This window comes from Carya illinoinensis, chromosome 1, assembly GCF_018687715.1.
Source record: "Carya illinoinensis cultivar Pawnee chromosome 1, C.illinoinensisPawnee_v1, whole genome shotgun sequence".
Classification (NCBI taxonomy): Eukaryota; Viridiplantae; Streptophyta; class Magnoliopsida; order Fagales; family Juglandaceae; genus Carya; species Carya illinoinensis.
Window position 1 is genome coordinate 30,023,494 of NC_056752.1, and position 17,498 is coordinate 30,040,991.

General features: G+C 36.6%; 1 protein-coding gene across 1 annotated transcript; it reads right to left on the reverse strand.

The window, feature by feature from the left end:
* Positions 1–6,773: 6,773 nt before the first annotated feature.
* LOC122314875 (pirin-like protein) lies at positions 6,774–10,074 on the reverse strand. Its single transcript, XM_043130513.1, has 7 exons — positions 9,642–10,074; positions 8,550–8,599; positions 8,418–8,456; positions 8,258–8,286; positions 8,025–8,087; positions 7,816–7,916; positions 6,774–7,582 (listed from the first exon to the last, which is right to left on the reverse strand). The coding sequence occupies exons 1-7, from the start codon at positions 9,857–9,859 to the stop codon at positions 7,099–7,101; spliced, it is 984 nt and encodes a 327-aa protein (XP_042986447.1). The 5' UTR covers positions 9,860–10,074; the 3' UTR covers positions 6,774–7,098.
* Between the last annotated feature and the right edge of the window lie 7,424 nt (positions 10,075–17,498).

The following is a 17,498-nucleotide window of genomic DNA, read 5'->3' on the forward strand; positions in this document are numbered from 1 at the left end:
TCTAACAAACTCCTAACGACCAAGAGATCTTAATAACTCTCTATAGATTAGATGAATTGCAAGTAACATGAGGTAAATTAAACTAACGAGCCCCTAATCTAATTTCAAATGAAGGATAAGGTTGTGACAAGGCCAAAAGGGAGCACTTGTTGCCACTCTATATATATCCATTGATCAGTATTCCAGGAGGTACACAAACATTACTTTTCTATTCTACGATTAATACCAAGCAACTCTCCTAACTTAGGCATCGGAGATGTCCCTACACCTATGAGCCTCTTCATTCCTTCTTGTTGTAAGTTGCAAGTGACCAAGAAGAGTATGAAACACGTCTATAACAGTTGAGATATAGGTGACTGTGATTCCCATATGTCGACGAGCTTAGAGGTAGAAAACCTAATGATCTTCAAGAAGAGATGGGGCAGAAAGAGAGTGAGGGACTTAGGATAGAAAGAGATGCCAAGAGATTTTTAAGGATGCTCTTCGCTTTCATTCATAAAATAAATAGTAAATAAGTAAGTAAAAAATAAATAGAGAAACAATGATTTACATAGTTTGGCATAAAAGCCTATATCTACGGGTTATTTGGGGGCAAAATCTATTATAATTGATGATTTTACAATATCTCATGGCCTCACATATCGCTTAATACGATAGAGAAATTTAAATTTTCAGGTGGTTGAAGACAATGCCTCCCTTGAGAGAACCTCTTGTGGAGTCGCTGTGGATGGAGGAGTATATGCGTAGAGAAGTTGTGAAGAGCCCTTTAATTTGTAGAGATCTCCTCCTTTTATAGTGATCAATTTTCTTCCTTAGAGTAATTGAGTCCAACTTTCATTCTGAAGCCTTTTCCTTTTAGAAGTCAGAACTTGTTTTGGTTTATCGGTTCCTTGTCTTATCTCTTCACTGCCTTATCTCTTTCCTACTTTATCTCTTGGCCCTATCCCTTATTATTAGTGATAGATTTTCAATTGGTTGGACCTAGTCAATTCTATCCTAAAAGATGCCCTCGATTCTTAAGGTCAACTTACTCAACAAGAAGGCCTTGTGAATCTTCAAATCAACTGTGAACTAGTCCGTAGTTTCCTACTGTTATGCAATGTAATGGAGATCTCCCTTAGTGGTTAAGAAGAATCTATGAAATTTGTAGTAAGGGTCTTCGAGGATGGGCTTTTGGTAAGTTTTTTGTAAGAACATTTTCATGATATTTGAGTGTACTAACGATTGCATATGACTGTTTATCATTAGCAAAATGCGCATATTTCCATATTTGGTGATCGGTTTTGGTGCCATCAGTGGATTTTTGCCACATACTGTGATTTTTTGTTGGTGTTTAATGTTTCTGCTTTGGTGTATATGAAAGAGTTTGTTTGTAGAACCCGTGGTTAAGTGGTCAAGGAGCCTGTTGACCTCCATGGTCTATCCTAGGTAGTTGCTAAGCCCCTTAACTCATTCTCGAACGAAACCTGCACGAGGTAGTTGTAAAGCTCAAAGGCTCGTTCTTGGAGGTAACTCGCTGGCAGCGATTGTGGCGAGTGGAGACACTTGGCTTGTGTTTGGCGAGAGGATGCCTCGACTATGCTAAGGGGGCAAGTGGAGACACTCGGCTTATGTTTTGGTGGGAGGATACTTCGACCACGCTAATGATGCAAGTGGAGTTACTCAACTTTAAGAGCTAGGTGAGACATGGACTCGACCACATTGAGCTTAAAGCTTATGGGTCCAAGTGTGGAGTATCAACTTTGGCGGGTGATGGACTCGACCACACTGAAGTTAAAGTTGAGCTCGACCGCTTCATTGTGGTGGGAGATGGAGCGCGATTGCACTAAAAAACCAAACATGTTAGATTAGATAATCCAAATCACAAGCTTAAATTTGCAAACCTGAACCATCTTGCTAAAGTGTGGTGACAACTAAAAACACACATGCGAGGCCCACAGATAGCCATGCTTTGGCAATGATGAAGACTCGGAATGCTTACAATATCAAATGGTCTATTTTGATGATAACAAATCAAAATGCCCGAGCAATGTAACAGCCCGCTAGAAATTCAATTGTGAAATTTCTATTAACTTTAAGAACCTCGTGAAAACTCCATAAGTTTTCACGAATCCATTAATCGTATAGGTTTTTGTCTAACTACATAGTTAGTGTTATTATTTACTATAGTATCAGAAGTGTGTTTTTGATTATTGGAGATAGTTAGAAGTGTCAAAATGTATTATGGTTTGTGTCATTAGACTCGGAGGGTTATTTAAAGTCTTATGGCGCAATAACATTTTTTTCATATTTTCGGACAAAACGTCTGTTCAAAACTGTAGATATTATTGGATAAAAAGAAATATCTTGAGGTAATTTTCATGAATGTTATTGGCTTTTAACTTACTAGCAGTCTACTGTGTATGTGTACTAAGTAAATGAACTACAGTGTATGTATGTATGTTATCATATATGTCATGCCATGCCAAGTTATCACGTAATTATCTATTATACAGAATTTATTCTGTCATCAATTTTTATCTGTTACATAATAAGAATTCAATTTTTATCTGTCATCATACCACCCTGTGACGCCCCCAAATTCCGTTTGGGATCGGACGGACATTTGAAGCGTCGAGACATGCAACATAAAGTTACCTGCCCCCGTTCATGACATATAAGATGCAATGTTCCTAACATGCATCTAACATTATGCAATATTCGCAGCGGATAATTTTTTTTTTCTTTAGCAATACTATGCACCAAATTGAAAATATCTCAAATGCTTAAAACATACTTCATACATAAAAACCCATTGAATAGATCACAACACTAGTCCAAAATGGTTATGATCCAAAAAGTACTAAAGATGCAACTCCATTGTACAAGTAGTAATTTACGTTAACTACTATATTAACATTGACGTCGCACCGTCGCTTAGTCAACTGTGTCTAGTTGATCAGCTCATGATTCTCCTTCAGGTCCTGTAACAAGATCTACCATTCGGGTGGAATGGTAGTTGGGACTACCAAAGTGAGATTTGATTATAAATCTCAGTAAGTTAACAAAAAAAACTTCCACACAAGCTAATGATGCATGCATGACAGTAAAAGCATAAATGTATAATCAAATTCATAAGTAATTAAAGCATAACTTGACGTACAACATAGTATAATTGACATAACTTAAATTGAAACATGAACTTGATCTGAAACTTGACTTAACATGAAAAATACATACTCCACAGTTGTTGTGGCCCCATGTATTCTACGTGTAAATATATACTCCACAGTTGTTGTGGCCCCATGTATTCTACACAAACTTGACTTAACATGAAAAATACACATTCCACAGTTGTTGTGGCCCCATGTATTCTACGTGTCACAATTGCTGTGTCTCACGTAGTGTATGCGTCACAATTGCTGTGACCCCATACATAAAGAATCAAGATGAAACGTAACTGGAATACGAAATGACTGAAACCCTGACGTAACATAACGTGACTTGAATATAACTTGAAATACATGACCAACTTGAGATAGAAATATTTCGTAATATTGCATAACATATAATAGACAACATATTTAACATGACATACTTGCAACAGTGAATATTACATGACTTGACATACATGTAATAGATGGCATACTTAGTATGACGTACTTGTAAGGTACAGTAATACATGACAGAATATATTATATAACAGATAAAAATTGACGACAGAATAAATTCTGTATAATAGATAATTACGTGATAACTTGGCATAGCATGACATATATGATAACACACATACATACACTGTAGTTCCTTTACTTAGCACACATACACAGTAGACTGCTAGTAAGTTAAAAGCTAACTTACCTCGATCTCCGCGTTTCTTATAAAACTTCAAGTGCGACCACGAGGAACTGTAATTAGTGATTCTAAAAGTTAGAACTAAATCACTAATAATTTGAAATATGGAAAATACTAACTTAAAGAGTAAAATTTTCATTTTACTCTCTACATGTGGGAAAATGACCGTTTTACCCATAACTTAAGGATTTTGCATACTAACTCCAAAAGTTTCCAAAATTTACATTCCTCATGTAAATTTTGTCCTAAACTTAAATATCAACTCAGAAAAATTTAAAACAAAACACAACTATGAAGAACACACTATGGCCGAAACATCCATAGGCCATTTCCCTTGATTTTTGTTGCAATTCCTTCTAACTTCAAAACTCATGCTTAAACCAAAATTTTGCAACAAACATCTTCCAATCCTAAGTTCAAAACCATACTTAAAACATCCATTTAGAAAAAGCTAATAATTAACACCAAACTTTTTTTTGTAAAAAGATCCAAGCACTTGAATCACAAGTTTTGACCTTAAATCAAAACATCTCCAAGAATTTCAAAAATCAAATCTTACTTCTAACATATTCATAATATCATCCTAACATCAACCATGCTTTAAATCATCAAACTAAAGTCACCAAAATCACAAAATAACATTTGGAATTTTTGGTTTTACACTTAGTCCAAAAACAGAAACTTTTTGCTCAACTAGTTTTGATAAATCTCTTGATCTATGACTTATAAATACATGATCTTCAAACCAAACCATCACATGGTTTAAAAAGATGTCATAAAACATATATAAGCTTCTAATTCAAGATCACATGGTTAGAAATTAACCAAAACATAAATTTAGCCAAGAATATCCACACTTTGGCTTATTTGAATATCTCTTTGCATAAAATTTCATATCTTTGAAACTAACACCAAATATCTTCAAAATAATAATATAACATGTATATAAGATGCTTAGGATCCTCCAATAAAATTATCAAAGTCATTGGAATAGGTTTAGACCACCAAAGAGTTAAACTTTCTCAAAACAGAAACTGTTTTTCTTCTTCCAGTTTCTAAGTTTCTAAATCTAAGAAAATCTTTCATCAAAACTTTTATTCATGCAAAAATCCTCAACTAATAGTCACATATACATGTTAACAATACTCTATAAAAATTTCAGACCAATATCTATTCATTAGCTTGGTCAAAAACTCCAAACTATAACATATTCTCCAGTTTATCTTCCAGAATGACCTTTCTATAGTTTACACAATATTTGACTAACCAAATGATCTTCAAATGGGACAAATAAGATATCCATGTAAACTAGACTAAAAAAGGAACAACTTATATGAAGGAGACTTTATGATAAAACACTTACAAAAACTTCGAAATGGGTGTGCAAAAGACCTCCTAAAAGCTGTCCGAGAGAGAGTGTTTGATATTCTTTCAATGGAAAGTGTAAATGAAGATAATTTCGTGGGGAGAGGTGGCTGAAGATACTTATGGATGAGATATGGAAGAGATGAGACTGGAGTTGAGAGTTGAATGTAGTTTTCTCCTACCCAAAATATCTATAAAAGATTATCTCATAATATTCTATCCAATAGTATCTACAAAAAATCAACTTAAGATATTTTTATCTAATAATATCTATAAAAATCAACTCAAAATATTTTTACCCAATAATATTCATGAAAATTACCTCAAAATATTTCTTTTTATCCAATAATATCTACAGTTTTGAACAGACGTTTTGTCCGAAAATATGAAAAAAAAATGTTATTGCACCATAAGACTTTAAATAACCCTCCGAGTCTAATGGCACAAACCATAATACATTTTGACACTTCTAACTATCTCCAATAATCAAAAACACACTTCTGATACCATAGTAAATAATAACACTAACTATGTAGTTAGACAAAAACCTATACGATTAATGGATTCGTGAAAACTTACGGGGTTTTCATGAGGTTCTTAAAGTTAATAGAAATTTCACAATTGAATTTCTAGCGGGCTGTTACAAGCAATGCCTCATAAGAGCTCCATAGTTGATGTTTCGCACCATACTGCTAATTTTTAATGAAGTATATTCCTGGGGCATGTAGCCACTAGGGTTCTTGTGGCACCTCAAGGAGTTTTGGTTGTATTGTTTGTACATAGATGCTTGCTTCTAACTTCCATCAGTCCTAATTAGATTATTCTCTTTTCAAAAATATTGAAAAAATCTATGTTAACAATATGGTCTTCACCAGTACTGATCTTCCTACTGTTGACGCTCTTATAATGTTTCTTCAATCTCTCATTTCACGGTCAATGATCTTGGAAATCTCAAATATTTCCTAGGTTTTGAGGTTGATAGGTCTACCAAAGGTATTTCAGTTTATATTCATGAGTAATACTATACACCATACTACCATTCCATTTTCATTTCACTATGTAAGATGTGGCGCACTTATTAGGATCCATGATAAATATGTTATATCTTACATAGTGAGTGAGATAGTAATATAGTGTATAAAATTTTTCAAATAAAAAAATAAATAAGTTCTACAAATACCAATTCAAAGACACTAGAAACCCAGTTTAATAATCATCAAAGAAATCAAAGAACATGATTCATGGAGTTTCTGATACTACAGAGTTTGCAGAAAAATAAAATTGTCCAAATGATTTTTGAAAAACTCCCTTCAGAATCAACACATCACAAGACCATAATTTATATTCAAGAAAATTTACCTCTATATTCAAACCAAGTGCGTATCATACAATATTCAAGAAAATTTACCTCTTTATAAGCCCTATTTGAAGGCTCCAAATAAAACACTAGAAAGAGTTCAAAATTCTCACCCCTGTTCTAAAAACTATGAACACTCTTAAAATCTCTTTCGAATAATACCATTAATTTGGTGAATCACCTATTGAACATTCATAGATCTTATGAATTCTGCACATCATCCAACCGGTCCATATATTTAATAAAGCATTAAGAATTGATACAACCAAAGTTTGTGCATAAAACACATAAATATACAAACTGCTTAGGTTTAAGCAAAAAAGGCAAATTGTCATAGAAATTACACCATTTTAACTTGGGATGATAATTCCATGAGGTGTTTTTTTATTTATGCTAAATAAATATAATGGGATCCAATATGTATGTTCATTATCTCTCACTCTAAACCCTAAAAATTTGGGAAGAAACTCTAGGGAATCCAAATCCAAGAACCCATAATAAATTCATGAAACGTTAATGATAAGAGAGGTTTATCTTTCAACTCATTGAGATCTCCAGGTCCTGGCCAGTCCAAACCCATTTTTGAAATGTTTGAAGTCCTCAAGAGTCCTATTGATTTCAGCTTGTGTGTTCATCACAAAAGGCCCGTACTTAGCCATTGGTTCATTAAGTGGCTGCCCTCCAAGCAACACAAATCTCAAATTATTTGAAGACCTGTTCCACACACTTAGACCGTCTCCAGGACCCAAAACCAGGAGATTGTGAGCTGCCACGGGTGCTGAGTTTGGGGAGCCAAAGATCCCTTCTCCTTCAATTATATACACAAAGGAATTCCATGATTCTGGGATACTTTGACGCAGTTCAGCTCCGGGTTTTAGAGTGAAATCCAGATACATTGTTGGAGTTAGGGTGTGAACCGGAGATCGGACTCCCATGGATTCTCCTGCTATAACTCGGACCTCAACCCCATCTTCCTCTGCCCTATCTATATTCTCACTTAGGAGTTCTTGATAACTTGGTTCAATCCTGAAAATTGAGTCTTCAATCATTTAGAAAACTGGCAAGGCAGTGAAGCATTCAGTATTCAATTTTTTGGGGGGCCATGAATCTATAATAGGAAGTATGCGATACCCAGAAAGAATTTAAACTACTTCTAGAGGAGTTGGCTGTGGGGCTAAGGAACATAGAAACGAGTGATTCATAACTTGAAAATTTTATTAAAAAATGATGACAATGGAAATGGAAAGAAGAATTCTTACATTTTATATTTGGAGGATAAATTGATCCAAAGCTGTAATCCCGTTGAAAGTCCTCCTGTAGGCATTTCAGAGTGGACGATTCCTCTACCTGCTGTCATCCACTGCACAAACATAGTATGAAATAAAGATGAGTGTCGCAAGATTAAGTTTTCCAATCATTTTTTATCTAGTTTTTCCAAAGACAATAGATTGCAACTGAAATGCCTTGCCTGCACATCACCAGTTTGAATTGTCCCCTTGTTGCCCGCAAAATCTTGATGGGTAATGGCTCCCTAAAATGGGGAAAAATCACAATTTGTTCTTATTCTTTGTAATAGGAAAACGCAGTTACCATAAGATTGCAGGGTTGGATCAGGTTGGGTAATGGACAAAGTACTGAATAGATTCTGAAAATCCAAACTTTACTTTCTTAATGGTTCAACCTTAAATTTGCCGAAGTTACCTGGAACATGTATGTGACAGTCTCAAAACCTGTAAAAGAAAACTCACATCAAATATAGGCAAGAACATAAGCACATAAAACCATAAGCAATCATAATTTGTGGACTAGGTATAATTTCTCAAACAACAATGAGATTGATTATATAGTATAAATGCAGAACCTCTGTGCGGATGATCATGAAATCCCCCAGGAGGACTCACTGCAAGATCAAACAGTCCATAATCTCAATACCATATGTATCAATCAAAGGCAAACTAACACTTGGGCAAGAACAGATTAGAACCAAGTGTACCTGAGAAATGATCCAACAGCAAAAAGGGATCCAAAGACCTTAATTCCCTCCTGAGAATCAAATAACCAACAAAAAAACTCAAAAAAATAGTTAATACCAGATGAAAAAAGCCAAAAACAGAATGACCATGAACCAAAATCGAATATTTACTCAAAAGAATCAATTCCCAGAGGCCTAAAAGTGATGAAAACTGATAGAAAATATAAATAAAATAGAAATAGAGATAGAAAAGAGGGAGGGAGAAAGACCGATGGCTACATTTTTCTTATTATCAAATGTGATTGAATATAAGACATATATCTCTATTTATAAGAAAATTACATTGTTATAAGATAAGTTAAATATCTTAATCATTATGAAAATCAAATCAAGATAATATCAATTGTCAAATCAAATTCTTGACTTTGATATTCCATCTCCTAAACTAAGGTGGAAAACTTTGAAATTTTAAAATTTGAATGTAGTCTTCGTATCCGTTAATTGATCGCAATTTAAGATCACCAAGTGACTGCCATCAAATCTAAAGATATGGCCAAACAATGGGTTGATAATGGGCCAAAGCCAATAAAAACCTAGTAATAGACTGAAATTGAGCCGACAATACGATACACATGGCCTTAGTCAAGTACAGAACCAAAATCAAAAGGCTAAAAATAGATCTAGAGCTCCAAACAATGCTCACAATAGAGCATAATCCAATAAATAAGGTCCACAGCTAATAAAGATATTCCAAAAATATAGATTTTAAACTAAATATGGTTGAAGTGAGATGAAAATTTTGTCAAATATAAAGCTAGCAGAAGAGTTTTAAAAGAAATGATCTACGGGATCAAGCCTGGCGTTAGCCAAAATCTCTCCTGCCATGATAAAAAAAAATATAAATAACATAGAAATAAAGATAGAGAAGGGAGGAAGAAAAATTGATAGCTGTAACTTTCTTATTCTCAAAATGTGATTAAATAAATCAAGATCATATTAAATCAAATTCTTAAGTTGATATTATCTCCCAAAAAAACAATAACCCAGAAAAATCGAGTGATATAACTTTGTAAGGAAAACAAAAAGAAATGGGTCAAAGAAATGCAAGCATACCTTCCAATGGATCTCCTAACAACAGCACCATCACCCTCAGGTTGTTCTGTGGCCAAAACCGTCTTGACCACCAATCTGGGCGTCTCGAAAGAAGGAGCTTGACCTGTTTCAGACATGATGCTTTGGATGAAGGCAGGGGCTCTGACATGGTTGGGTGTGGTTTTTGCTGGCTTTGCGTGGAACAGTAGCTTGGGGCTTATTGCCCTTACGAGCGTCATCCTTGTGCTTGTATTTGGTATGTATGCCTTTCTATGTCGTATAGAGAGAGTGCCTTTCTTCGTCAGATACAGTAAATAGGAAGTGTTGAAGATAAGAAGAAATGAAATGATGGAGGAAGACGGAGGTGATTTGGAGAGTTGGGTTCTGACACGAGGAACTCAGAGGCCTGGGATTAATATTAAAAAAATGCATGGGATCCACTTTCTGTCCTCGAATCCAGTAATGCGAGAAATTCTATTTATAATTTTGAATGAGGATTGCGTGTGTAATCAATCAGGCTAAAAAAGAAAATTATTATTTTAAAAAAATATTATTATAATTTTATTTTTTTAAAATATAATTGTATGAATTTGTACAAAGAATTTTTACTTAAAAGAAGATTAGTTACCGTTTGGTTATTGGAATTTTTTATCTTAAATATAAAATTTTCATCTTATCATTACAACTTTTTCAAATCTCTATACAAAATATAATAAACAATTCAATTTTTTCAAATCTCAAAATAATAATAATATTAAAATATAATATTTTAACATTAATCTTAAAATTCAAAATTCTCTTCTGAAAATTCTCAATAACCAAACAGAACCTGGTACCGTATGGCCACTAGGATAAGACACGAAATTCTTATCCCAATTTTCCATCTCAACTAAAACCATATTACCTAACGGTCAAAGGTCATAGAATTGAAGCTAGAATTTTATGTCTTGAACTGTAGCTGAGATGGACTTGCGTCTGACAACACACCAATAAGTCCAAAATTTTTCAATCCTTTTATGTTCCTCGAAGGCTAGTCATTGTGTTTATTCCCAGAGTCACACCAAAAACCTCAGCTACCCATGGTTTTATCCCCGAGTCAGATGAAATTCCTTAGCAAAAAATGGGAAAATCCCCGAGTGAGAATGATTTCCTCAGCTGTTCTTGGTCACGATGCAACCCTTTGTAGTTTTCAAATTATACGCATGGGATGGAGGTTGAAGGTGATGAAAAAGTGAGCCCATCGACTGGGTGAAGATGAGCTTACCAAAACACATGATTTTCTTGTGTAATTTTTATTTCATTCGGTTTTTACAAAACATGCCCAAAATTGGTTGGAAGCTCACCTATTCAAGATTGAATGTGAAATCGTTTAGATGTGCGATTATTTGCTTTTTCCACCCAAAATCGGTGAATCACTCACCTTGATTGGTTGGAAATTGTGAGGTAGTGCAAATAAACGTACATGATAAAACAGAGTCACAGACACCTTCTCCTCTAGCTAGAGCAAAATCTCTCCGTAAAGGCTGTCTCGGTCAGTTTTGAGGATAAGTAATCTGACCTCTATGCACACAGTAGCCACACATGGTTTCTCTGTACGATACAAAGCGGATTTTCTTTGTTGTAAAATCCCAAATGGTGTATAAAAGCCATCACCCCAAGTTGAGGGGAAAAAATTGCCATGAACTCCATCAACAAAGACACTGGTGCGCACAAATCTCATTTTTGTCGTCGCCGTCAGTTCTAAACCACCACAGGTCCTAGAACAAGGTCCTACCAGGTAACTTTCTTAGTCCCTATTACTTGAGGGAATTTTGAATTTTTGGTGAAATTTGGTTGGCTTAGGAATTGATTTACAAGAAGATTTTTCACACAATATCGACATGCCTATCTTGAATCTCCTCTTGTTTCTTCTCTCTCTGTCTCTGTCTCTGTCTATCTCTCTCACAAAAGAGATTGATCACTTTATTCTTGTTATTGATAGTGCTGAACTCATTTGGGTAACAATATATGGCTTGAAAGTGTGTGTGAGTGTGATATGGTTAAGCCCAAGGCGATATATGTGTGTCTTTGATATGGTTAGAATGTGGTATTGCTAGATATATTTACTGAAAATGTTTAATGTATAAATTTTTTCCTGTGAATTTGAAACTGGACTTATAGCCAAACGACTGTAGTTTTGAACCTCTGGAGGCGGTTCGTGGTGGTAAGCAAGTTTGGACTTATAGCCAATTATTGCTAGAAAGTTGCCCCAAAACTGCCGAGATGGCACAAATCTAAGTGATCATTAAAAAAAAATGTTTTGCCACCAATACGCACGATTGTGATTGAGAACAAGATTATTTGACATTAACGTCAAATAGAGTGTAACGAGGTGAAGGAGTATATATAATTACGTATTATCCAGTCTAGAGAGAAGACAATGCATTTTAACATGATAAAATGCACCCTATAATCCCCATCTGATAAGACGACATTATACACTTCCAAAGCCTATAATTGTCCATCTTATAAGACAACATTAGACATTTCCATACATGATAAAATTAAAGCAAATATCTATATTTTTCACAAATAGGAAAAAGACACGCATTTGCCACTATATGACTTTGTTCTACCCCCCTAGTGTCCCAAGTTCAAAAGCAGGCATGACCTAAGATTCTTAGTGCATATGAGCAACAGCGGCTTCTTGCACCAAAGGTTGGGTAATATATGAGAAAATGCTCAGCTTCTCGCTCCACCTGCTCCCGGCACCTGTGGGTTCCTTCATCTTCTTCACAAATGCCACGAACTGCCTCCAGATAATTAGCTATAAGTCTAGTTTCAAACCCATCTTATTTGAAGTTCTCTATGAACTTTGTCCAAACTTGGTAACTTAAAAACCCTCTCCACCACCACTATATCAGCATTCATAGTTCAAACTAACATAGGAAATGAAGAGTGCATAGTTGGAGTGTAAGCAATTATCTTCAATCCTAATAGGAAATTGCCAGGTAAATGTAGGTAACATGAGTGATGAGTTCAGATACCACTACTATATCACCAGAATTCCACCACAATCTCATCTTCTTCCAACTGAACTTGAGTTTAGTCATCCAACCACTTCTTCCCAATTCAACTGAACACCCTGCTCTGTTTCCAAATCCCCAAAACCCCAACTCTTGCCAAAAAAAAAAAGACATTTGAGGTCAACCCTTGCCAAAACCTCCTTATCAATATTTTTGAGAACTATACAACCAACTTTGCAATTCAGATGTACCTTTTCATATTCCATCTTTTTCCTTCTTCTCTAGAGCTTGCAAAGAAATTTGGCTAAAGACCCATTGAACTTGCAAAATCTCAGCATAGTCCTTAGTAAAGAAAAGAACTATAAGCGAACTCTTGGAAAATGAAATAAAAGGCCCCGAACTCATTTCTAGCTAATTTAGTGCCAGCTATGAAAGCATTGGCATTGAAACAAATATTTGACACCAAAACTTATATCTACTCGAACTAAATCACAAAGAAGGGCTACCTCCTTGAAAATCATTAACTTGCTTCTACTTGGACTAAAGCACAAAGAAGGGATACCTCCTTGAAAAACAAATATTTGCTACCTCCTTGAAAGAAGGAAAAACTGTAACTTGAATTCTGTTATCTAGAATTTGAATAAGCAATCTGCAGCTACCTACAAAAGCATTCATTTTACAAAGCAAGGTAGCTCAGTTATTGACTTTCCAATACTTCCCATCCTCTTTTTAGTTAAATGTTGTAGGTGAAGCATCCAAAAGAAGCTCGCTTCAGAACAGCTGGTAGTGAGTAAGAATTCGACTACTTTCACAATGGAAATCACGTAGACAGTTCCAAAAGAGATGATGATAAACTGTAACTGCAGGAAATGAGTATTAATAATATGTGAGACTGAAAACTGTAATTTCCTCCACAAATTATAGTTTCCATTAGAATTTTACTGATGGGAACAAAAAATGATATGTTTTTCCTTGTGTCAGTTTAATTCATAATGAGTTTAATTTATTTTTTTCCAACTTATTACATGGTTTTATGTTGTGTAGCCTTACTACTTGCGCTCATCATCTTCGTCAGCATCTCGACAGGTAACATTTTTTCATTTATTTTTTTACGTATTGTGGCGCCCCCAAATCCCCACGCACGGACACAGGGAAATCGAGACGTCCAGATGATGACATCACGGGTCACCACCCTATCAACGTGTGCCAAGTGTGTGTATAAGTAACAAATGTGCACGAGAAACACGCAGCGAAAGGTAAAAGTCAATAACTAAATACCAGAATTTTTTCTTATTTAATACAAAGCTGTTCAAAACATATAGATTAGAATATTACAAAAACACAAATACTATAACAAAGCCAAATAAAAAAAAAAACATAAACTCCACTCAGAACTCTGGCAGAGCCGCATCCTCGGGCTCAGACTCCTCCTCCTCCTCGAACTCTGCACCAAAATCTACGGAACCAAAAATGGTACCGCAGGTAAGTAAAATCCAAACACCACCAGATAAAAACATATAAAACTCAAACAATATGCATGAAAGAAAAACCAAAGCACATGTCCCGTAAAATCATAAATTTTCCACGCATGCCAAAAACTCATTTGGCCCACAAAAACATAACCATAAAACCAAGCCTCACCATTATCCCAGATAATGGTCCAAACCACTATTTTCCCAGAAAATGGATCAGAAGTCTCAGTACATCCTCGCCATTATCCCAGATAATAGCCCAAACCACCATTTTCCTAAAAAATGGATCAGAACCCTTGAAACCAAAACTCGTCATTTTTCCAGAAAATGACCCGTATCTGAAAACCATAAAAACAAACCAATTGTGCATGCACCATGATCTCCCCTAGGGATCATCCGCACACCCTGGCTCTGTGCCACACCGCAGGTAATGACTACGCGTGTGACACCTAAACGAGCGATGCCCAGACTCGTGCCCCGCGCGTACCTGGCCAGGCCATCCTCTAGTCTCTGCCACTCTAGGGACCATGGAGTCGACACGACAATGTTACTGTATCGTGCGATCCGGTCGTCGCCCTGCGACAACCCAGGAGATGTCACTCAGTATTATCCACTCCCGAGTGACCAAAGGAGCTCCACCGACATAATAACCCATCCCGGCTTGGGCTCGTGAGACACACGCACCCAAAAACCATTTACGCCAATAAAACGGGATTTTCTCGATTAAAATAAAATGCATAAACATGCAATATGCAACGCACGCCTCATGGCACGAATAACCAACCAAGTCACAAACAAACATAACCAAGCACTCCGTCCTCAAACCATCCGACCCCCGAACTCCTCGGACTTAGTCCGGAATCAGCCAACCAACAACAAATATTTATTGAATGAGAAAAATATATTTAAATCTAAAATTAGGGTTTGGAAACTATTTACAGCGCTATATGGTATTTTTAGAAAGCTCGCGGCGTTGCAAACGACGGAAGGAAAGCAATGTAACAGTGAAATTTCACTGTGGCCATCGGTTGTAAAATACTCACTTTTGAACGGGGACAAACCAAAGCTTAGGATTGATAGGAAAGGGTCTAAGGATGTTTATGAAGCTAGTGGAAGTGGAGTTTGGCCGTGGGTGGCGGCGAAAACGGCGGAGAAAGGGCTAAAATGCCCAAAACAGAAACTAGCTCGTGGGAGCTGTTCCGGTGACTGTTAGAGGCCGGAAATGGGTGGGTTAGGACGGCAAGGATTCGGCGATGAAGTGGTGAAGAGGTGGTGGCCGGAGGTGGAGCGACGGCAGCAGATCGGAGCAAAAACCGTGCGGCTTAAAGGGCTTTTTTCGGCTAAACGGCGGATCCGTTGGCGGTGAAAATTGGTGGGGTGGTTCACCGGAGGGAGGGCAAGAAAATGGTGGGAGTGGTGTGCTGCACGGTGGCCGGCGGCGGCGGGTCTGGGCGCAAGGTGTGTTCGGCGTGAAGGGGAGAGAGAGAGAGAGAGAGAGAGAGAGAGAGAGAGAGAGAGAGAGAGAGAGAGAGAGAGAGAGAGAGAGAGAGAGAGAGAGAGAGAGAGAGAGAGAGACGGACGGGGGGGGAATCGCGCGGGAGGGGAGGGAAAAAGGAAAGAAAAAAAAAGAAAAAAGAAAGAAAAGAGAAAAAAGGGAAAAAGGAAAAAAAGAAAAGAAAAGATGGAGGGAAGAAATGAGGTCCAATCCTCACTCCGGAAAGCAAAACAGATCCGCCGAAAACGAGATTAAAAATCGTAAAACGACTAAATAAATAAAACACAACATCAAATAAATAAAAACCAATTTAAAACGCAATAATTCAAAATAAATAAATTAATATATTAATTAAATTAAAAAAAACCCTTCAGTGAAAATATATGTAAAAGCGGGTCATCACACGTATAATGATGTTTCTTTTTATTAAAATAATAGGAATAGTCTTGAGATTCCTATGTAGCCGACTATAAATGACTGAGAAATTATAGAACATTATACTCGTATTATTAGCTATAAACGTCTACATCTACCATGTCTAAAATTATTATAGCCAATACACATTTAGGCCTATTATGGGTCATTCTATTCAAATGCACTATAGTACTCGGTTTATTTTTTGAACATCAAAATAGCACCATATGGATGACCCGAATGAAGTGATACGTGATCGGCTGTTGTGGGATGATGGGATTGAAGATGTCCTCGTTAATTTCTTGTACAAAGATACCATTGTGGGAAGACTGAGGGGTGGGAAGATCCTACACAACGATCATGTTCGGCTTGTTGAACGATTGTCCGATCTTGGGACGAAGAAGTTTAACTCTGAGCAAGTCAAAGGTAAAATTGCACACCTGAAAAGAAGGCAGAGAAAATTCACAGATCTGATGAGGCAAATAGGGTTGGGCTGGGATCCAGATAGGAAGGCTCTAGTGGCAAGCGAGGAACACTAGGCAAACACAATCAGGGTACAAATCATAAAAATTCTATTCCAAATTTCAATTTTTTCCTGAACTTACATTTAGTTAATAATTTTTATTTTTTGTTTTGTTTTTTTTTTTTTTAGGTGAGAAACTCATTCAAGCATTTTAAGACTAATGGATGCCCTCGGTATGAAGAGCTATGTGCTATCTTTGGTTGTTCTGTTGCGATGGGGACACTCCATCGGGCATCGACTCAGCCAGCCCCAACTAGTGAGGAGGAGGACCTACTTGACGAGGAGCTACGAAATCAAGGAGGACCATCCCTAGATGATGAAGGGGGCCCATCACCACCTTCTCCCATGTACGGATCCACGCAATCAAAGAGACCATTATCCACCGCATACTGTAGTGGATCTCATCAACGCCAGAAGGCCGAGCCTTCCCATTCTATTGCCATGAATGAAAAAATGAGCAAGACCTTGGAGGCAATTGAGAAAAGTTCTAAGGCGAGGCGAATGACTGCTGAGGAGTGGAGGGCCTTGAAGCGCAGTAGAGACAACTGCATGGAGATTGATGATGTTGTGTCTCGCGATTACCTTACGCGTTGCTTTCAGTTGCTTGATGAAGTTGAACCTCGCCTGCCTTTTGATCAATGGAACAAGGCCTTTAGTAGATTAACTGGTGATGAGGCATTGCAGAGATTGTTTGTTGCGATCTCTACGGAGCGCAGAGCAGAGTGGGCCTGGAGTTTATAGCAGCAATTATTGTTAATGATTGTTTTATTAGAATGTGATAGGATTTAATTATTTGCACATGTTTAGTTGACCACCTTATCGCAGACAATTACGTACTAAAAAAGAGGGTTATAGCCATTTCATTATGTATATTTATTCAGACAATGACGACTTACTACTGCTACTTTGATGAGTTTTTTTATAAATCTTTCGCTATTAAGTACATGGTGTCATTTCGCATAAATATCC

Bases quoted from the DNA above. Each gene is read 5' to 3' on its own strand.
- LOC122314875 (XM_043130513.1), bottom strand. From the start codon at position 9,859: ATGACGCTCGTAAGGGCAATAAGCCCCAAGCTACTGTTCCACGCAAAG. The intron at 8,600-9,641 runs GTATGCTTGCAT...TTTGATTCTCAG, and splicing joins GTTAGGAGATCCATTGGAAG to GAGGGAATTAAGGTCTTTGG. The intron at 7,583-7,815 runs GTAAGAATTCTT...CTCAATTTTCAG, and splicing joins TTATCCTCCAAATATAAAAT to GATTGAACCAAGTTATCAAG.